This window comes from Carassius gibelio, chromosome A21 (genome assembly GCF_023724105.1).
Source record: "Carassius gibelio isolate Cgi1373 ecotype wild population from Czech Republic chromosome A21, carGib1.2-hapl.c, whole genome shotgun sequence".
Classification (NCBI taxonomy): Eukaryota; Metazoa; Chordata; class Actinopteri; order Cypriniformes; family Cyprinidae; genus Carassius; species Carassius gibelio.
In genome coordinates this window covers 9,925,467-9,949,426 of record NC_068391.1, presented here as the reverse complement: position 1 = coordinate 9,949,426, position 23,960 = coordinate 9,925,467, and the positions used below count along the sequence as shown (strand labels likewise).

At 34.1% G+C, this 23,960-nt stretch overlaps 1 protein-coding gene across 2 annotated transcripts; it reads right to left on the bottom strand.

Annotated features, from left to right (window-relative positions):
* Positions 1–799: 799 nt before the first annotated feature.
* LOC127941477 (5-hydroxytryptamine receptor 4) lies at positions 800–18,950 on the bottom strand. Of its 2 annotated transcripts, XM_052536540.1 has the most exons (7): positions 18,809–18,950; positions 15,812–15,906; positions 15,597–15,728; positions 15,135–15,335; positions 13,338–13,491; positions 12,628–13,190; positions 800–2,311 (listed from the first exon to the last, which is right to left on the bottom strand). In XM_052536540.1, exons 2-7 carry the CDS (start codon positions 15,838–15,840, stop codon positions 2,218–2,220), a joined length of 1,173 nt encoding a protein of 390 aa, XP_052392500.1. In that variant the 5' UTR covers positions 15,841–15,906; positions 18,809–18,950; the 3' UTR covers positions 800–2,217. The 2 variants fall into 2 exon arrangements, with proteins under 2 accessions (XP_052392500.1, XP_052392501.1); XM_052536541.1 differs by lacking the exon at positions 18,809–18,950 and having other exon boundaries at positions 15,812–15,995.
* Positions 18,951–23,960: the final 5,010 nt, after the last annotated feature.

Here is a 23,960-nt window from a genome sequence, read left to right as displayed (position 1 = left end):
TCTAATTATAGCTTTCTATTCATTTAAGAATCCTGTAAAAAAAAAAATGACTGCTGTTTCTATAAAATTCAGCACAACAGATTTCAACACTGATAATGTAAGAAATGTTCACGAAGCATATTAGAATGCTTTCTGAAGGATGACGTGACGGTGAAGACTGGAGTAATGGCTGCTGAAAATTCAGCTTTGCCATCACAGGAATAAACTACATTTTCAAAATGAATTAAAATAGAAAACAGCCGTTTCAAATGGGAATAAAACTTCACAATAATACTGTTACTTTATTTATTTTTTACTGTATCTTGGTGGTCGTAAGAGACCGTTAAAACAAACAAAAAAAAAAAAACTTTTGAATGGTATAATGTGTATTGTGAGTGGGTGTTAAAGCAGTACTTCAGAGAACTTTGCATAATTTTTTGTAAGGCTGATTGTCACCGGCAGAGCATAAACATCTGTTGTGTGACTCATGATGGAATAGCTGCTTGAAATCTTTGTTCGAAATCATCCTCACATTTGTTTCACAAATGGATAGTAATTTAGATCTTTGATGGTCGAGTCTGAATCTTTGAGTGGCACTAGATGTCTCGACATATAATTGGCTCATTTGGGCAAAACAATGTAATGGCCTGATCAAGCTAATGCTTTCAAGGCCATATGAAGCATTACAAAATTAAAATATTTGATCATTAAGCTGTCTCCATCTAGTTGTCTGGAGCACAATGGAAAGAACAATGGCATCAGTCAAACATCGGCTTGTATGCAATGGATGAGAAGTGCCAGACACATACAAGTAACAGGGTAGTTCTTATGTAGTTTTATGAAACTTTTAACAACATTTTTTTTAGATTCTTCGTCCAGATACACTGTACATTAAATTATGTTTGATTACACCATGATACAATAAAAGTACAAATGTCACACAGTGACAAGCCACTGCTTCTTTTCAAAGAAGTCAAAACTGTACATGTACAACATAAATACACTGATGAATAAAGAGGGAGTATCAACTCCTTAGTCTGAAAATCAGCATTTGAGATTCAATGGATGCAAGAATAACTGCATGCTTAATTGACAAGCCGTTTGCACCTGTCTGATGAGCAGTACACATTTATCATTTAGCCTTTACAGCTGAAGAAGAAATGTTCCTCCTAATTTGAAAGATAAGAACATCTACATAAAGACAAGCAGTACGTTGACAACTCCACACAGCTGAAGGATAAGACTAGTTTGTTCAGATTTTGAGAAATTTAGCATTACATCACTTGCTCTTCAATGGATCCTTGTCAGTGAATGGGTGCCATCAGAATGAGACCCCAAACAGCTGATAAAAACATCACAATAATCCACGACTCCAATCCATCAGTTCACATCTTGTAAAGTGAAAAGCTGCATGTTTGTGAGAAAGAAATCCATCTTAAGATGTTTTTAACTTTAAACCGCTGTTTCTAGCTAAAACATGTGTCAAACTCTGGTCCTGAGAACCGGGGTCCTGCTTAATGTAGCTCCAAAACACATGGCTGGAAGTTTCTAGTAATCCCGGAAGACCCTGATTAGCAGGTTCAAGTGTGTTTAAATAGGGTTGGAGCAAAACTCTGAAGACCTGTAGCCTTCCAAGAACTGAATTTGACACCACTGGGCTACAATACAAGTACTCTATCCAAGCACTGTTTTCTGATTATTAGGGATGTTTTTGGTCAGAAGTGATGATGATGGATTTGTTTATTTAAACGGGCAGATTTTCGCTTGCATTACTTGTGGATTATTGTGTTATTTTTATCAGCTGTTTGACTCATATTGCGGCACCCATTCTGCACAGGATCCATTTGTGAGCAAGTCTTCTTGGAGGGCCTGAGGGTGAAAAAATAATATTTAGCAAATTAAATTTTAAGGGGAACTCATTCTTTCAAAGTGTATTTTCTTTGCCATCTTTTCCTTTGTTGTGCTTTTACCCAAACCTTTACCCATCTCCTTGAACATTCCTGGACATTTTATCTGGTTGCATTCATGAATTAAGGCTGTCTGATAAAATACTTGCATGCTAACATCATTCTTACACAATACGTTTTTCAAAATAGACCTATAAACAATCTTTGCGATTTGTTACTTATCATCAAAAGGAAACTGCAATGAAGTCTCTTGATTTGACACATATTTCCTCTATAGGCTGTTGTCAGTATGTTCTCATCAGGCTGCATCTGCAGGCACTTGAACTCTTGGCTATGATGCACCAGCAGACTCCTGAGATTCCAGCTCGCATGACAGAAATCGATTGGAATTGTTGCTGTACCTTCGGTTTTGAAGAAATGACAATCTGAAGACAAAAAAAAAAAAAAAATTATATTCTGCTTTGTTGGAAAGAAACTTTCTTGGGGAAAAAGCAAATGCTTTTTATTGCTGTGCTTTCTAAGAAAAAGAATATATACTGTTAATGCAAGTGGACAGTGAATAAAAACAGATGAACAGGATAATACAAATCAAAAGAAAACACAGAGCCAGACCAGACACAATCGGAGCAACATATTCCTATATTCCATATATATAGCCTAATGGATTGCTTATGGACTGACTTTGGACATGCACTCACTTTATGTCTTAGAAACATCAACATTTATTCCATGGGTTCAATTCATCAGTACACTTTTTAGTTTTTGAGAAACTATGGTTTCAAAGGATCTCTCAATGGTTTTTATAAAAAAACTCAAACCATGTGTGTCAATCAAACAAGCATGCGTTCCTTTGACCCAATTTAGACATCTGATTAAACCATGTTAAAGAGTTTTTGCACAATTATGGTGGACATCCATTAATCCATTTCCAATCCAAGAGAATCAAAAAGAAAACGTTCACAATGCTCAGTTCTGTGTTACAGTTGCCATTTAGATTACATCTGTGACTAATTATTAATTTTAATAAATGTTTTCATCCAAAAATCCTAATAGGGTTGATTTAACTGAATTGTTAAAGGGGTCATATGATGCTATAAGCTTTTGGTGCATAAAGAAGATCTGTAAAGTTGCAAAGACTGAAGTCTAAAATCCAAAGAGATATTCTTTATCAAAGTTAAGACTTTGCCAAACCCCCCGAATACGGCTCATTCAAACACGTGTCTGCGTCTCTATGTGGAAATATTTGCGTAATGCTGCCCAAATGTTCATGCAAAGAAAGAAGGCATGGTTTCAATAACCGCAGTTAGTGTTGAAGAAGCCATGTCAGGGAGATGCTGCGTGTATCTAGGTGAAAGCAAAAGCATATTTATTTGTCCTTCTGAATGTAGGAATGTTTAAGATATTTCACATTTTTCAAAGTGACACTAAAACGTTGTCGTACATTTTCAGAATTCTTTGAGGAATAAAAATAATAGAAAAAAATGAAATAATAAAATGAAATCCTTTGTAACAAAAAATAAACATTGTTACTGTCATTTTTATATAAATGTAATGTGTCCTTGCTAAATAAATGTTAATATTTAAAAAAGAAACTATAATCATAAAGGAGCAGAATGTGGGGCAAAAACTCTAAAACTAGCACTTGCTCTGCATTATCTCAACACTAGAGCAGGTTTTGGTGAACCTAAGCTCTCTGCAGATCTTCTTAGGATGAAATGTCACACGTTTTGTACATCTCACAGTCACACATTATCATGCATTTAAGCTGAGCACTACAAAACTCCTCAACACGGATGCATGAATAGGGCTCTACGGGCTTCAGACCTTAGCATGGTGTTCATTTAACCATGATACAACACAACAACAGCTGTTTGGTGGAGTGAAACAGCTGAAAGAATGTGTCTTGGGTTCAAGTATGCCGGGGGAGTATAGTGTGATTGACTCATGTGAGTTGCACTCGAGCGAATCTTGGCTGAGGGTCGGCAGGGTAAGACTGAGGAATTCTCAGCCTGACTGTCACACAAGCCACAAACTCACTAAGTTCCTCATCACTTTCTCATTTCTCATACTGGCTTTCCTTCCCTCTTAAAATTTGACACAAGACTTGACCTCTCAGTTTATTGCACAAGTAAATGCAAATTTTGTTAAAGTGACAGTTCACCCCAAAAATTCAATTCTTTTATTATTTACTCGCCCTCATGTTGTTCCAATGCTATTTTTTCCACGGTAAGCAACAGGCCAAATTAATAATTAGAATAATTTTACACAGGACTTTTTAATGTATACAAAAATAGTTTATTTCTGTTGAGCACCAATAAGGTCCATACAACTCAAAATTCTGCCTTTTTTCAATTTAGAGAAAAAAATGCTAGACATAAACTCATAATAGTAGCAATTACCTTTTTAATTTTTCTAAACAATAGTGCAAACATGCGTCCGAAGACAACAACAACAACAAAATGTAAATGTTTTCTGGAATATATTAAATATAAAAATATATTAAAAAATATATATTATGGAAATTGTGAAAAAAAAAGTCAGAATTCTGATTTTATATGAACATTTTTTTGAATTTTTGAATTGTGAGATATAAACTTAGAATTGGGAGATAAAAGTCTGAGGCATGATATAAAAAGTCGCAATTACCTTTTTTAAATGTTTGTTTCATTCCATGAATACCAGATAAATCTGATTCGTACATGTTTTGAACAATATGACAGTGAGTAATTTTTCATTTTTATTTATTTTATTTTTTTGGGGGGGTGGGGGTGAACTATCTGTTCCTTTATAGACTCCACAAATAAATATACTACACATTTTGAATAATGTGAGAGTGGTGTATAGTACACGTATCTAAAAATACACCATTTCATCATCACATGATTTAACAACGTAAAAAAGTTCTACAATGCAATAAGCAAATGAACTTGGGTAGAATGGCAATGTTATTCTTCACTGATGCATAGATTGCTTTGTAAATGAATGCTGATTTATAAGAAGCAAATGTGTGCGCTTCTGCTGCCCAGAATATGAGATTAACCTTGAATGTCAGAGTGAAATCTGATTCAATTATTCTTATCTAATCAACTGACAAAAATGTAGTTGTTAGCTTTATTCATAGAATGCCTTGAACCTGTATGCAGCAGGATTGTTATTTGTCAATTGTACATTATGTTAATTAATGTGGTGGTTAATGTATTCAAATATGAACTTTTCTAAGGTCTCCAAAATTGGAGACTTTTTAAAGGCACAAATCACCCCCCAAAAATGTACTCAGCCTCATGTTGCTCCTATCCTTTAGGAATGGCTTCTGTTGAACACAAAAGATTATATTTTGAAAAATGTTGGTAACCAAACAGCATTCTTCAAAATATCTTATTGCGCATTTAACCAAATTATTACATTCATACAGGTTTCGAAACAACAAGTAAATTTTCATTTTTAGGTGAACTATCCCTTTAAGTTGTATTGCTGACCAGATGTTCACATTTTACTAAGCTCCAATTAAAAATAATCTTTAAATCATTTTGCAGTTAGCAATCAGCTGAAACTATTATTAATCTCCCAAAAGAAAAGAGGAACCCTTTGGGTTGACAGACATGCCTTGAAACCTTTTTCAGGCCGTTCTCATGAACCGTTCTATAATAAGACTGAGATTGATAAGATCAGTAATCCAGTTCAGATGAGTTCCCCCCTTTATGAGCTACATTATACTCCTAATGTCCAATAATTCTCCCCATATGCCAAAACAGATTCCTACAACAGGCCAGGCAGGCTTTGAGCTTTGAAAACTTTGTAAAAAGAGCAGCCTGTCTGCCTCAAAGCTTTCTTCTTTCATTGATCTCTGTCCTCTTCTCGTTTCTGTCCTAAGCTAGAAGCTATCGAAAAATCTTTTAACATGCCCAGAGATGAACAGAAAAGAAAGATGGGGGGGGGGGGGGTATTTAAGTTGCTAGCTGGAATATTCATTTCTGATTGGTCATTGCACCATCCAGCCATGTCTGCTCTTCCAGGTAAAATTCACATTTGTGAAACTTCTACAAATTATTATTTTTTTTTTTTTCATTTTTCACTGTCAATAGTGTAGCGATGCATTAAGCACCATGATCAGTTCCAAACTTATCAGCTTTATATTGGTCGAAACTTGCGAATCCAATGCAAAATCCGCACAAGGATCTCGTCCCTCAAATTTCCAGTCGAGGGGATTTTTATTGAGATGATTGCATTTCACTGTGCAAATGTGTCTTTAGGGTATGGCCATATTTAATATCGCTCACCGAAATTTTGCGAGCAAAATCCAGTTGTTCCAATGGGAATTTGCGCGATAGGGAGTTTCTCATAAGAGCGAAAATGTTCCCGACGTAGATTTCGCTAATGTTCATTGGTCAAACTGTGAGCAGTGCTTCAAATATCTCTACACTATTGACAATGGACCTTTTTTTGAAATTTCGCGAATGTTACTGCAACCTAACTGAAATTAGTGATACTTTAATATAATACTATAATATATATAAGATTCTCATTTCTCAGTTATAGAGAAAATGACCTCAGATGACTTCAGTTCTTATTACGGTAATATTGTTGCAGTATTTGACTTTTCGCTAGTCCAGTTGTTTCATAAGTTGCAATGGACTGTTTTTCTTCTCTTAGCTGAAGCCAGGCAATCAATTAATATTTCATGTCTTCCATTCCTCTTCCGTATCCTAATTATCCCGTCAGGGTTTATTTAGCGATAATTACTGACTGACTGTACATTAACAGAGAAACACCACCCTCTATTATTTGCAGATATTGATTGGAAACAGAATCGAATGGGCAAATAAAATCCAACAAGTAACTGCACAGACAAATTAATGCCGGAGAAGAGGAACAACATCACTCTACCATCTGGTCTTAAAGTAATTAAGTCTGAGTGCAGTAATTAGTCTATCTCAGTCATTTGTAACTGCATCTCCCATATAAATTACACACTGAACATTATCCGCTGGTTGTTTCCTCTGCACTTTCCATTTTGGCATACAGTAATAATAAAAGTGTGACTTGAAACTGAGCACACAAGTTTACTTTCACAGCAAACAGTGCTGTGCTTACTGTGAACTTTACTAAAGATAAAACAGACAGTACGGGTGGTCAAAAATAAGAAGGGTCCAGAGAATGTGTGCAGATATATCTAACCAAACAAACCGTCATTTTGATATCGAAGTACTATGATCACTTAAAAACATCCCAGACATCTGTAACAAATCAGTCCACAAGAGGATACAAATTCCTCGCTAGTATCTGTCGAGCCACATTTCTAGAGTAATTCAGGCATATTCTGCTTGAGAAAAGAACTGACACATAACAAAACATTTTCAGAGTTCAAATTAAAAAGAGGCCATATAGTGGAATTCCGCCAGGTCAAATATCTGTTGTACTCCTATGTTTAATAATCATTTCTGACAAATCTGGCACCGCCTTTACATCGAAGCCATATGTTCACACGGACACCAGGGGAACAAATCCTCTAGACACCTGAACAATCTGCCATTGGCATGAAAACGAGAAATACAAAACAATGTCAAAACTGTCTTTTCATGCTGACTGGAGAGAGATTTTCAACATTTAAAAATGCAACTTCTAATAACTGAATCAGAATTTAGAATATAGCACCTCAAAATCTAAAATAAACAATATTTTAAAATGCTCATGATTACAAAATAAACCAAACCAAAAAAAATAAAAAAAATAACAAGGATTGTGAAATGTTTTGAAAACTGTGACAAGGCTATAAATAAGGAGTGTAACAATCAATGTGACTCCCTGTGAACCTTTTTTAAAACCATAGGGGAAATGATTTAAAATAGATCCGCATGTAAGACCCTATCCAGATGACCAGCTCATAGCCTGACCTGACATTAACCTGAAACACAAGGATTCGGTGCAGCTGAGAGTGAAACTGGTGCAGTTTTGACCTAACATGGAAACATCCTCTTCAGCAGTGGGTTATAGCGGATACCCTTCAAATGCTCAGTCCGAACCTCACTTAAGACTCACAAAAGAAACGGTAGAGATAAAATGTGTTCAGGTACCAGTGATTATCCCACTGTTTTCAACTTAAGCTGGTTAATAGCTAGCAAATAAATTATGAATAATTAATTAATAAGTGGTCTTTAAGACTGACGATATTTAAATGTATAGTTTGAAATAGTATTCAGTCACCCTCATGTTATTTCAAACATGTGTGACTTATTTTCTTCCATGGAAAACCAAAGTAGGCATTTAGCAGGATGTTCATACTGCTTTCTTAATGACCAAATACGACAAAAAGTACCATATCATTTAGGCAATCTAGTCCAAGTCTTTTGAAGCCAAAAGACAATAGTTTGTGTGAAAAAAAAAAACATAAATTTTATTGACAGATCAAGTTGTTCCAAAAATTCATATATGCATATTCAAATCACACAACTGTACTTTCATGGTCCTTTTTTAGTAATGTTTTGGAGGCTGTCAGCCCCTGGTCACCATGGAACTGTGTTATTTTAGTATTATCGATATACTATTACAGTAGTAATAATTCATACGTTTTAGTATTTATTAATAGTTATCATAAATATTTTTAATCGTTTGAATTAGCTTTTATTTTGATATTTTCATTAAGAAAGCTTTAAATCATTTTAATTTCAGTTCTAGTAGTTTTACTACTTCAATTTAGTTATTTCAGTTAGTTGCCCAAACAACATTTGACATTTTTAAGTTTTTCATCTAATATTAATATTGTGTTTCAGTTTTATTTAAATGACCAAAAACTATATTTAACCGTTTTAGTTTTGTAGTTAACAACAACACAAATTGTTATTTTAAAAGTCAAACCAAGATTACATCAACCTTTTGTGATATGCTATATACAATCAAATAGTTTATCATCCCAAGATCATTAATAATAATAACTATTTATTTGATATTTATGACCTCTTTTAGACACAGCGGGGAGGTTTGCTCATCATTGGCTCTGTTTGTATAGCGGGTTGCTAAAATAGTGCCACTTCTAAAATCTATTTGAGCTATTAACTGCTTCAGCAAGGAGAGAAAGCTTGTAAAGTGCATTGTAAAATCATTCGGACACATTAACCCATTGCACCTGTTAACCCACTCTAACTGTCTGAGATCTTAATGGCAGAAACTAAAACTACACAGTTATTATAGCTGACACCCTAAAACATCACTATCCATATTTAAGGCCTTTACTGTAGAGTCCAATTCATCACAAGGCTGAGTTCAATCACAGATTGGACCCTTTTTTTAAAATGCGTTGAGACAGGTCTGTCTGTCTCTGAATAAAAGTGATGTCAGGGTCCAGGCCTGCTGCATCACATTTAATTGAATCTCTCTCTAACGGGACGTTTTTATTGGTTGCAATAACAACAATGTCCTTAATCTTAAACAGGGCCATAAAACACGTGACCACCTTCAGCTCAGCTTCTATTCAATCCGTTATCAGCGAGAGAACGCTATCAGGATGTTCTCATTCCTCTATCATGCTCCTTATTAGACTGAAGGGCAACAATAAAACATTCACTCATGTGTTTTGGTTTTATTTCTTGGCTTTGTGTTTCACGGCTGTGTGGAGGATTTGATTTGACCTTGGCTGAACCTGAACGCTGAGACGTTTACCTTCAAACTTGTTAACATGTACATATCTTTCTGAATCGGTTTTGGACACAGTCGTGCATTATTAATTCTTGGAACACCACGGTGTGGTACCTGGTTGTGATTGAGCCAAAGGTCCAAAGTTCCTCTCACAAACGTGAAGCTTTTTCAGTCACACTGAACAAAACGTGAGTCCGGCTGCCACTGAACAGATTCAGAAAGCTCAACACAAAGCCCTCCGCATGAGTAAAGAGCGGACTTAAACCACATGGCTATAGTGCTAAGCTGCCCAAATGTTCCTCGGTTGGGAAAACGTCACATTCCAGAGGTACCTCAGGAACATTCTAGGAAAAATATGCGTTGAATATGAAACTTGTGAAAGGCTGTTATTGATGGTTAAGGTTTGCTGGATGCTGACCATTAGAGAAGTCTCTATGGAAACAGAAGCAGAGAGAAATGTGTCTTTTGACACCTTTTCTGCATCACCAACCATCAGTCTGATAATGAACAAAGTGGAAAAAAATGCTGCGCTAAAATACTTCATGCGGGGATCAAGGCTGTAGCTTTCAGACAAAGAAAAAAAAACTTCTCGTTGGGTTTTTCGCTCGTTGCACAAGGACAGATTCTGCAGCAGCCCCTGACGAAAAGGGAACAAGTGTAACTCTAAATCCTTATATTTATAGCATTTGAAAGCTGATTTAAAACAAAACACTGCAATTAAGTGAGCTGAATGTTTACTATTACACATTTTACATTTTTTGAATTGATATGAATCATAAATGTTAGTCAAGATGATCTATATTACTTTTATTTAATTTATCCAAATTTGTGGTTAAACTGATCAAGAAAATCCCATTTGGTCGACCAGACAATACCTGCCACTGGAATTATGAGTCAAAATATGTTGTTGTGAAATGATCTCTGATTAAATTAATTATTTTCCCCAAAATGGCAGATGTGGGTTTATCAGATGCTTTTAGGCGAGCTGTTTTAGTGGCTCAGCTAATACAGTTCTGTTTTAAATAATATATAATTTTATAATAATTTAAAATATTATTATATTACAAATAATATGACAAAATGTCAAAAACAGTTAGTTAATCTGAGGATAAAGAATAATATACAGCAAATTAAGACTTAATAGACTTCAGATAAGATGCCACGTGACCGGCCAAGGGTTTTACCACACACTAAAACCTAAAAAAAGAAACTACTCATGCAAACCAAACATCGCGGTTTGTCTAGAGCCACTTAACAGAAAAAAAACGGGAAAAAATTCCCCAAAACATAATTGAAACAAAGCAATCATAAGGATACACCCATTATATTGGTACGTAAAACGACAAGTAGGACGAGATGGCAAACCACTGAGCATAGACACAGAGTACTGGCCTTAATTATACAAAATCAGAAAGGTCAAAACATCAATGAAGTAATTCTTTCGCCTGGGGTGGAAAACACACAAATAATAGAAATGCACCAAATAAAAGACGGGAAAATAAATAGTGGTGCATTTAAAATGCCTCTGTTGTTTTTACGCCGATCATAAAGTTTCACAGCGATGAACATTGCACGGTCACATCCATGTGCTTTTGTTTTGATCAAGAGCCGCAATGATGTCATATACACTTGTGCAAAACCAGTGTGGGGGTAATTGCCTTTGTAATGGCAAAGCCCACTTAAAACAGTCTGAAACTGAGGAGAAAAACAACTGGAAACGTGGAAAGACTTGTTGCTGAATATTCTACCAGCTCTTGCGGCTAAACGCAGCTTTTCACTTTCAAAGTTACCAAGCGTGTTCCAGCCGATTATGTCATTTTTAAGTGTCCTGTAAAAGCCTGTGTGGAATTAGCATGTTTCTAAATGGGTTTTATAAAGATAATTTTTACGATAATGTCTAAGATAGTCTAAGATTACAGGGACATTATCATTTCTAACATTTTTATCAACTTCAGCATTTTTCAGGCCAATGATAAATAGAGACAAGGAACAAGGACCCCCTGTTACATAATGCATAACTGAGGATGGCATTTTAAGCTTTACACTATGTTACTTACAATGCAAAACCATTCAAATAATCCTTATTGATTAGATATATTGGCACATTATATTTAAAATTTACATAATACATTTTGTGAGTGGAATTGTGAAACATTTAGCTGAACTTTAGCTCAAAACTTTAGCTTTAGTTTACTTAATATTGTATTTTGTTTACCATACATTATCTCTTTTTCTCAGAAAGTTTTGCAAATTAAATATTAGTAAAAATACAGATTAGCCATGAATGCCCAACAGAAGATCCATGATACAGAAATAATGGACTTACCTAATTTCAGAAATATTCATGTAAACATCAAAAGCATAAATTATAAATATACTATCGTTCAAAAGACTGGGGTCAGTAATTTAAAAAATAAATGAATACCTTTATTCAGCAAGGATGTATTAAAATAATCATAACATTTTTAATGTAACAAAATATATTTATTGCAAATAATCAAAGAAACGTAAAAATGTGCATTTACACAAAATTATTAAGTAGCACAACCATTTTTAACATTGATAATAATACGATTGTTTTGTTTTTTTTGTATCAAGCATATTATGGCTAATGGCTGCTGAAGTTTCAGCTTGGCTATCACAGGAATAAATAACATTTTAAAATGTATTAAAATGAAAATCATTCATTAAAAATTTTAATAGTATTTCTCAATAATACTGACTCCAAAGTTTTGAACTCTGTATACATTATGAATATATAAATGCTGTGTGCACATATATATATATATATATATATATATATATATATATATATATACACTTCTCTGTGTATATATATATATATATATAAACAACTAAATAAAAAAGGGCCTTAGAGGGCTAGTTCACCTTCAGTTGCTGGTCCCCACTGACTTTCATAGTGTTTTTTGCATAGTGCAACTGAAGGTTAACTATCCCTTTAACGGCGCAGTATGTCCATCCAGAAATCTCCATCAAGAGCACTTTACCAACATTCTTACATGCCCTTTTCATATATAAGGTTATCTTTCATCTCGTTTCTCCCAGAACTCATTTCTGAAAGCTCAGTCTGTTCAAGAGGGACTAACTGTACCTGAGAGAAATGGAGGTTCCGTTGACAGACTCTGAGTGCTGTCTGCTCGGACTAAAGCCCCGCTGCCGGGCATAGCGCTCATTTCCACAGCACAGGATCATGAGGAAGGCTCGCCGAAAAGCCCGGTTCAGAAAAGCATACAGGAACGGATTCAAGCCCGAGTTGATGTAACCCAACCAGAGCCAAGCGGTCCACATCTGCCAGGGCACGCTGTAATTGATGAAGGGATCCACCACATTGGTGATAAAGAAGGGCGCCCAGCACAGACAGAAGCAACCCATGATGACAGCCAGTGTCTTGGCCGCCTTAGTTTCGTTCTTAATTCGATTGGAACCATGTTGATCGTGGTTGGGGTAAGTCGAAGAAGGGGCCGAGCCGGCCCGATGCAGTGAGCCGATTCGCCGAGCGTGTCCCATAGCGGTGACATAGATTCTCTGATAGGCGAGAACCATCAGCACCAGCGGCACATAAAAGGCCACGGCCGAACACACCAGAGCATAGGGTCGGTTCACCATGAACACACAAGTTGAATTATGGGAAGAGTTGAACTCTCTTTGCTCGATCTGGGAAATAAAATAAAAAAATCAACTGATTATTATTTTCATGTTATGGTCGGTAACTGATAAATGGTTGACATTTAAATACTATTTTATCTATTGAAACCTTGCATAGCAAGAAGAATTCATCCAACAACAACTCCTCCAACTTACAAAGCTCTCGATTCCAATGGTATTCCAACTTTGCATGATGGGAAGAAAAGAGATGAAAATGGGGATGACCCAGCATCCAACCAGCATCAATGAGACTCTCACAGGCGTCATCTTATTTGTGTAGACCAGAGGCTGGCAGCAAATCGCATAGTACCTGCCCAAGACAGGACGTGCAAATATTTCAAGAATCATACATGGATGCTCTCAGGCAACATACTCTACTTTCATATACCCAGATGATTCTGCTGATCTTTCCTTGAAAGGCTAATGCTGTGAAAAATATGCGCTCACTAGAGACTGTAGGGGCAAAGACATCATGGGTTATGGGAATCATATGGATGGAGAAATGACTTGGTGACACAGTGGGATAGATAAACAGAATTTGTTGTTTAAAAAGAGAGAGTGGCTTTGCGAGACTAAGAATGAGTCATGTTAGTGCCATATGGACCAGGTGCAGTGCATAAATCACAGCTGCTCTCTCAAAGGCCAAGAGAGCCGCAGTCTTCACAATGGGTGAGCATGAGAAAATCTGCATATGTAACGCAGCAAATTACACATAATCATCTGACATGCTGACAAACCCCTGGAGTTAGTGTCAAGACATAAACTATGTATTTCTTTTTTCTAAGCATACGTTTTTGAATGTACAGTACTGTGAGTCAATCGTTGTATATAAAGCACATCTTTACAATCAAAGTAACAGAGAAAATAAGAATCAGACAAAATATAAATTATCCATAAGCATACAGGCCGGACATTATCTTTGTGTATAGCTCAGCAGGGCAGCAGAAAAGCACTGTAGTACATTGTAATTTGGTTACGCATGATTACAGGGCTTAAACCTTTTAGTGTGCCTCTGGATGGCAAAATTCAAATCCTGCAGTTTAGAGAGAAATAAATAAATAAATAAGACTGCATTTATTTGATAAAAAAATATTGTGAAATATTATTATAATATTAAATAATATTTTTATTTTTTAATATATTTTCTCTATTTTTCCTATTTTAATATTTATTTTAAAATGTGATTTAATCCCGTTATGGCAAAGTTGAATTTTTAGCATCATTTGCTCCGGTCTTCAGTGTCATATGCTCCTTCAGAAATCATTCTAATATGCTGATTTGGTGCTTTATTATTATTTCTTATATATATATATATATATATATATATATATATATATATATATATATATATGTATATATATATATATATATATATATATATATATATATATATATATATATGTATATATATATATATATATATATATATATATATATATATATATATATGATCAAATCTAGCATAGAAAACTGCTTAGAAAATTATATATATATATATATATATATATATATATATATATATGATCAAATCTAGCATAGAAAACTGCTTAGAAAATTATATATATATATATATATATATATATATATATATATAACTATATATATATATATATATATATATATATATAACTATATATATATATATATATATATATATATAACTATATATATAACTATATATAACTATATATATAGTTATATATATATATATATATATATATATATATATATATATATATATATATATATATATATATATATATATATATACAAATATATACAATCTAACAAATCTAACATATAAAACTGCTTCCCCAATACTATTAAGCGCATGGTAACATGTTCTCATTTCAGACCTCTTTTCTTAATATTACCATGGCAACGCAAGGAGTTATTTGTGCAGAACAATGTTAGTCATTTTTGTTTCTATATTAGCTTCACAAACACACTCACCTGTCTAGGGCAATGCAGCACAGATGCAGTATAGAAACAGTGGTCAGCAGCACATCCAGTGAGGTCCGGACCAAGCAGAACATCTCTCCATAGCTCCACTGACCAGTGACCAACTCTATGGCTGCCAGGGGCATCACCACGAGGGCAACTAGAAAGTCTGCGAATGCCAGTGATACGATAAAGAAGTTGGTCTTCTTCTTCCTATATATAGAACAGTAAATTAACAAAAGATCACATTAATAAATATTGATTAACTACAGAAAATATTCTAGTGTCTACACAGAGAAAACACTCATGCTATGAAACACTACAGAACCATAGTGATACATGTTTGAGGAGAATCAACCTACAAATGGCTTTCTTTTATATATCTTGCAGATCAAGTTTAATTTATATGTATTTTAACATCAAAACATGTAAACAGACACAGGAAATCTAAATGTAGATATGAAGCAGGTTTACCTTAGCTGTCTGTCTTTACAGAGAGCCACCATCACAAGCAAGTTTCCAAGTGCAGTCAGTATAATGATGGTCACCAGGACAATACACAGTGGTATCTTCAGAGTGTGTTTGGACACAACTTCATCCACTGAACTGTAGACAAATATATGCAGCCAATTAAATATGAATAGACAAGATAAATACTTATAAATACAATATTTTGAAGTTGTTCTTACTCATCCACTGAGTCTGATGCTGTGGCCATGGCTGGTCATCTGTATGGAAGTGATCAGATGGGGATTTGATCACACAAGACACTGCAGACCCTCTCCTGTGGGACAAACCCAACTGTTTTGTTTTCTCACATCCCAAATTCAATCATATTCTTTCAGCAGGAGTTCGAAAGTGAGAGCACTGAGACTAAACCATCAGCACATTTAAAACAAAACACAGGCTTGTGGGATATAACAAGTAAACATGAGCCACTCGTGATGAGCGTCTGACCATCTTCCTTTCTAAGCAAAACTACAGGCTCATGGGAACTAACCATTGCATGTTATCAATCAGCAGTTTGTTGGCTAATTCAGTGATTTGAGATTTGCTTTGTCACATCAGAAATCAGGAAGATCTTCCTAATAAACTGTGTGCACTGCACTGCAATATGTCTAAAATACAATACACAATAAACACAATACATTTGAATTTTCGATACATTAGCAGTATTCGTCAAATGAAGCCATTATAAGATGACTTGGAAAGTGACTCTACTTTTCTTCTTCTAGTTGTCTAATTTAAGTGTCTAATAAACCTGGCATATTACAATTATTACAGCTACAATACATATGTTAATATATGTTTCCATGTATGATTATGCATTTAGCAGACACTTGTATCTAAATAAATAGGATAATAAATTTTTTTTATGGATAATCAAATAATTATCCATATAAATATAAAAATGTATAAATATTTTATTTAATATTTCAATATTTTATATGATTTTATTTTACTATCCTTTTAGTTTGTGTGTGTGTGTGTGTGTGTGTGTGTTCCCCACACTTTATAGACTTAATAGAAGTTTTTGCAAACACGTTTCTGGTCTGATGTCAAAGAAATACTTGAGGATTCCTGATGGTACTGTGGGGGCACATAAAACAAAAAAGGTTGGGAAAGCCTGGCCTAAATTGAACTCATATGTCTCCTTATGCCCTCAAAACACATCAAATATTGAAGGCAAGATACTGAAGATAGTTAAACCTCAACACAAAGTGCATGCGCTCCATCATCACACTGTTAATACCCACAGTGGCCAAATCGCACCCTGTGCCTGTGGCGCTGGAGCCATAACTCACGCAGAAGTGGAGAGAGCTCTCACAGAGTAAACACTGGAAGCGTGTGATGTATTTGCCCAGCTGGGAGGCTCAAGTGGGCATTACAGAGACAGCTTGGACGCTTCTTCCCTGTCCTGTTGCTTTCGTTTGAGTTTCAAATGAGCCACATGATTATTATAGCCCTGTATCAAACACACTGAACAAAACAGGCTATTCTAAACAGCTACGCAGAGAGGACACCTGATTTACATGTTTCTTGTGTAGGACAGAGTAAAAGGTCATTTTACAAAACAGGTGCCACCTGTGTCCCTGATATGCATATATGTAAATAAATTTAATTAAATGAATATGTGAAGGCAGATTTTACTATGTGTCAGCACAGAACGTTGTGGAACATGGGGATGGAAAAGAATATGAGATTTTATATATATATATATATATATATATATATATATATATATATATATATATATATATATATATATATATATATATATATAATATATATATATATATGAGAAAAAAATATATATATAAACGCTTGTGTTCTCTCGCGAAAGTTTCACAATTGTTTTGTTTCCCAAATAAATTTTTGCATTTGCAAACAAACACGTTCTGCTTCCATTGTTTTTATTTTATTATGTATCTTAGTTTATTTATGTATCTTTTATTGACATATTGCATATTGTAACATCTTTGATAATGTCCTTAGTTTGTCTGTCAATCAGCATCATACAGTGTATTTTTAATACATTTTTATTTCATAAATCAAAAACTTTATCTTAATGGCATCATTATGCTTTTAATGAATAAAGCTGAAGGAATATGCATAAAAAATATACATCCACAAAAACATCACTTTTAAATTATCTTTCAAAGAAGACATTTTGTTTCTTGATTTTGAGCACAAGGCTTGTCAAATTAAAGTGTAACTGTCAACTCTGTTACATTTCATACAGTTATAATGTGCCAAAATGCTTTTATTTGGCTTCCGATACCACAATGCCATTAGCAGACTCTTAAATACATTATTTATCTGATAGAATGTTTAAAATCTAGTGAAACTGAACTTTCAAAATCAAACTGGGAAAAGGCAGCTGTTTCATCAAATGATCCACACACACAAAAAAAAGAAAGCAGGGCTGAAGCACAAAAGCTGATGCCATGTGACATGACACTAACTTTCAGTAATCTTGTCTCATAAGATCCAAGAGCTCACTATTCCCTTCAGCCCAAGGGATTTCAAACATGGTTAACTGTCTTAAGCATACAGATCTGTCCTGATAAAGAACTTCTGAACATTCTAGTTTTACAAAAGCATTACATTTCTTCAAAATTTCAAATTCTATTTGTGAATAAACATTACTAATGAAACCACACCCAAATATGATGCATCACAACCTGAATGCTTAACTACTGAACAATCTAACTGAATCTACTAATTCTACTCTAATTACTGATTTTGACACCTTCCCACACATCTTTATTCCTTTAGTGCCACCAGGAAAACTGAGTGGCATTTGCATTTAAAGGGATAAATCACAGTCTGTGATGACAAGAAGCCATTAGCCTCAAACAAGTTATAAGAGTGACATTTTCACACAATCATAAATTGAGTGACACAAATGTAGAAGTCTTAAAAACACATTGATCATTGTTGGATCTACATGTCTATATAATACAACAATTACCAGCTGTTAAATAGTTTTTGATCACAAAAACATACAATACAAAAGGTAAGAATTTCTTATCAAATTCATTCAGCTAATAATAATATATTGTTGTTGTTTTTTTATAATTTAAAACAGACATTACCAGTACTTCATGGTGTTTATAAGGACCTGTTGCACACTTGAAGCCACTTAAATTCCGAGGCAGCATCATTCAGATAACTTTACTCACCCAGGGGCTCTGTGTTTCAGACGTCTTTGTGAATCCACGCGTGCTTTTATAAACTGTCATATTCCATCACAGTTAGTCGGAGACTGAAGTGCTCTTCTCTGCCCTGTGCCACAGTCAAACAACTGCAGTAAGCAGCAGATCATCTGTTGATGTATAGTGCACCGGCGCTCTGAGTCTCTGCCTGTCCAACGCACGTGAGTCTGAAACAAACCAAAACAGAGCAACAGCGCCACTCGGTGTTCCAACGCACATACTGCACTTAGACAAAATGAGGGAAAAAGAATGTACAAATTATTATATATATATATATATATATATTTTTTTTTTTTTTTTGCACAAAAAACGAGCTGATTATATTACATATTTAATACTGTGCAATTATATATGAAAGATATGTATATATAATTTTATTTGCAATATTCGTTCAGAATAAAAGGTGCAAAGCTGGGGGGTAACCCAATTTGTAAAAACTATAAGGTACACCTTGGGACTTTGCTTACCCCAAAATTGTACACAATAGTAGTTCAAAAGAACATATTGCTGTTCTTCTGAATTACTAAAACACATTTCTTTAAACTATAATTTTCTTAAAACCTTAAACACAAATCCAAATGCTGAAACTAAATTCACAAAACCTCTGACTCTTTAATCAAAATCAAACAATCGCTGCAAAACCATTTCACTTGCACTCGAAATCAAACGGTTCTCCCAGGTCACACTCACTTGAGTCAATAAAGAAAACAATACAGAGCATTCATTAGACACTACAGAGAAAAATGGACAAGACAGCATCCATAACATTTCAGAAAAAAAGTATAATGCATTGAGTAAACTATTTTGTAATTCTGTAAAAAAGTATAGTAATTGCAAGTAAGGTGAAAATATTGTATAGGCCTATTGTCTGTAGTATTGTGCTGAAAATTGAATAGTACTGGATGTTTGTATATATTCAGCACTTGGTACTGTGAAAATACTGCTGTCCAACTGCAAAGGTCAAAATGGTAAAAAGAAAAAAACCCCTCTAAATAAACACTGAAATGCTGTAAGTTGTGCAATTGTAAAATCAGGGTCACTCTTTCTCAGCATCATGTCTTTGTGCTTGAGTCCGGCCTCTAGACTTTGACCACATCACAAGTAATGTTGTCTTTTTAGCAAGACAAAGTGAAAAACCCTGTGGTCTGACAGATCCAGCCTTCATAACACTCTCTAAACCTTCCTCTTTCTCTCCTCATCCTCACTTCTTACATGTACCCTTCCTCCACTCCTTCTCAGACTGTTTCCATCTATTGCTCGTTTTATCATTCAGTCACCTGTGCCACTTGTGCTCTCTGAACTGGCTCTTATTTTGTACACTTGGTTTGATCACATCTTTAGAAACAAGTGTTGAAACTTTTAAATCGTTGTGTGGCAACTGACAACCGTGCTTTAGTTGTGTTTAGCATTTTGCAGCACAAATGCATCAGTGTGATAAGTGTTTATGTGAATAAGAATGTGTTTAGAGTTTTGCAAAAAAGCGTGCATGAGATTTGCAAATAGAGCTGCCTGAAAGTGTTTAAGGTTAAGCAGGAAGACTGCTTTATACAACAAACTGGTTTAAGCTAGTGAAAATTAGGTTCAGAGATAGTTTTTTAGAGTTTTAGCAATTCAGAAAAAACTGTAAAATGTTAAAAGTATATATTATCACCTATGGTGTACATACTGGTACCTCTAGAAAGGCTACCACCCTAGTGACAGTTTTGTATCTCTTTATGAGAGAAGTAGCCTAGGCTACTTTGCATATGCATGTGTCAGTTGTTACATTAAGCAAAATAGGCCTAGTACCCTGTCAGAAATGGAAATGGAGGATAGCTGATTATGAATTTACTGGTTAGGAATAGTCATCTGATCTGAGACCACCAGGTTCCTTAAATATCATCAGTCTGAGACTTCTCTATATCACTAGATGGCGCTAGATCACCATAATATCCTTCATCCTGCTGGATCTGTGTGTCTCTAGTAAAGCATAGGACACCATTTTTGGTCAAAGAGCCATATTCTCCATATTTGGTTATCTTTGCATTTGTCAAAAAGAGACATTTTGTGTGTGTGTGTGTGTGTGTGTGTGTTTGTGGATGAGTGAACAATTGCACATTGCTTACACAGTAGCTACAATTTCTGTAACACAGTGAATCTCTTCGTCCCTATGTTTTGTTTGTTATAATGAGTGGATTATATACATATATACATTTTTTACATAAAACATACTCTATATTCATACAATGTACTGTATACCACATATCAGACTCTTTCAGCATAAAGGTGGTCTTTAAAATGTAGAAGGCCCAAAGATAAGCTGATAAATAAATTTAAAGACCTGACTATCTTCTATTCTATTCTAAAGATCCTAAGCTTTAGTCTGCTAAATGAAGTGAAATATAGCTTGCATTCAGTGATCTTACATGACAATATCCTGTGGGTTATTGATGTTACCGGAATTTATTGAGCTGTTCTGCCCTTTAACAGTTACAGGAAGGCCAGTTCCTTAACAGCTGATGCGAATTCAGCTCAATAGCAAAAAGTTTCACAGTACAATTTAATCTTTCAGTTCAGTGTCACAAAGCAAAAAAAAAAACGCAAACATTGCTGTATATCAAGACACATGTGATTAATGAAATAGCTTATTGGACACTGCTGAATGAGTTTGTAAAGTTGTGTGCACAGCAGAGGAAAGGAGCTGGTGGTTTGCTGCTGTAGACACAACCACATGCAGACAGTGGTCAAATTTTAGACAGCTTGTGTTTCCGGTGACTTTGCATTCTTTGGTGTTAAACAGACTTCAATACTAAAGGCAGTTAATGCTTGTTTTCAGAATTATTTAGCTGAATTATTTTATTGCAGTAAAAGAAATCCCACACATGCTTTTTGTAGAAAATACTGAACTTCAGGGAGAAGAAAAAGCGTTATAAAAAATTGCTTTTTGGTCAGCTGTAAAATATTAAAGAGAATTAAAACAAAAACTACTACTGTCAGTATTTTACTACTATAACATAACATATTATTGGAAATGCATGAAAATAAAATAAAATAAAAATAATACCAAACAGGATTATGCTACTGCCAATAATTTACAACCACAACGTTATCATTGAAAACACATAATATAAAAATACAATAAAATAACAACCATTATTGTCAATATTTACAGTTATAACATATTTTTATTGACAACTCATAAAATAAAATAAAATGAAATAAAGAAATAAAATAGTACATAAATATCACCAAAAATTTTATAATTTATACTATAACGTTATTACTGAAAATTAATAAAATTAAATAAAATATAAACAAACAAATAACTAAAACAAATTCTATAACATGTTATTATTGAAATTAAAAAACAAATGAAATAAAATAATTGAAAATTAAATTATAATTAAAAAGAAAAAATAACATTACAATTATTATAAAAAATGTCTAATGTCTATTTTTAATGTCTTTTAGGTTGGTTTTCACTCTTAAATCAGTCCTAGATTTCATCATGGAAAAAATAAATAAATGATGTTGATAATTTTGTTGAGTTTTTCTTAAACGGTTCAGTGGGCAGCGTGTGTTTTCTCTCAGGCATGTGCCTCACATATCCGCTGGATGAAAATAATGATTTGCAAGACTCTTGTTCAGTCTGTTGTTATTGATTTACTCTTAAGCAGTTGTTATGAAATGTTCCCAGCATAAGTGCGAGCGATAATTGAGAGTAAAAGATAATTAATGGACTCCTACACCATCATTGTTTTGTTCCAACTTTCTGTTTAATCACTGTGGTTGCAACAGAAGTGTCGCTGTAGATTGGTAAAAGAGATGTGTGTTAAATATTCATGATTTGTATGTAGGGGCTTTCATTGCTTGCCCTTGTCCCTCAATTGAATTATGCATAGGTCCGAGCTTGCACTGACTCTTGGGTTATGATTAGAAATTGATTGTTATGTGCAATCCGTTTGAGTGAGAGGACCTTGGGTCAGGGACTGAGGTCATTGTGCCACATCCTCCTTTGAGCCATAAATCAAAACACACATCCTGAGTGCAGGGGTGAAGCAAGACTCACCTCTTGCACTTCAGAGTCTGCGCATGCAACCTTAGGGTGCTTTATAATTCCCCGGCTGTTTGGAAATGAGTGAATAATTTGGGCAAATGGAGTGACGTGTGCCTGGGCATTTTCAGAATCCTGTGTCCACACTGCCAGAGTGTATTATTAACTTCAGGGTCAGCAAGTCTCAGGTCAGGCCCTTCTCTGAAAAGAAGCAGAGCAAGTTTCCACTGAAGCTGCTGTGGAATTCATCACACAGAACTGATCAATCTAGCTGGCACAAGAGTTTATATTCAAACCTCTCAAAGGATCTGAAAATGAATTATTTGGGACTATATCGTGAAAGCTATACAAATAAATTTATTTATGGTCAAGGCTACTCATACTTTTTTGATTAACGAATAAACTAAGATCTGTTGTTGACATTATTTGAAGACACTTTCAAGCTTGGCTCTAGAACATACACTTAAATTAAAAGTTTTTTTTTTTTTTTTTTTTTATCAATATATTTTTTAAGAGCATTCCATTTGAAATGGGAAAAAAATATTTGTTGTCACTTTTACGAAGAAAAGAATTCCATTTCAAATCAGTGCTGCATGCTCTTTTAATTTTTTTAATCTTTTAAAAATCCTGAAAAAAAAAAATTCTCAGCTCAACTTTTTCAGCTTTGCGAATTTTCAATTGAAAAATTCTGCTTTACATAAACTATAAAATATTAATTTTAAAATAAATTATAATATCTATAATTTAAACATATCAATATGTAAATATATACAAATAAGTGTAATATATATGATAAATACATTTTAATAATAGTTCACAATATTACATAATATTGCACAACAATACTATGTAATATTTCACAAATAAGCTTTTTTTTTTCTCAAATAAATTCAGTCTCTGAGCAAATAGTTTTAAAAATATAAATAATCTTATGACCCTAAATTGTTGTTACATTTTGCGTTTTCTGCTCCTAATGTTGATATTTTAGTACTTTGTGGTGTGTTTTTGTGATTTCTATTAGTTTTTTTAAAATTATTATTTATTGTTTTTATTAAAAATTGTTTTTTGAAGTTTTAGTTATTTTTG

Excerpts from the sequence above, each read along its gene's own strand:
- LOC127941477 (XM_052536540.1), bottom strand. The coding sequence starts at position 15,840 with ATGGCCACAGCATCAGACTCAGTGGATGA. Across the intron at positions 15,336-15,596 it reads TGTAAAGACAGACAGCTAAG|GAAGAAGAAGACCAACTTCT; the intron begins GTAAACCTGCTT and ends TTCTATATATAG. Across the intron at positions 2,312-12,627 it reads GGAACCTCCATTTCTCTCAG|ATTGTCATTTCTTCAAAACC; the intron begins GTACAGTTAGTC and ends TTTTGTCTTCAG.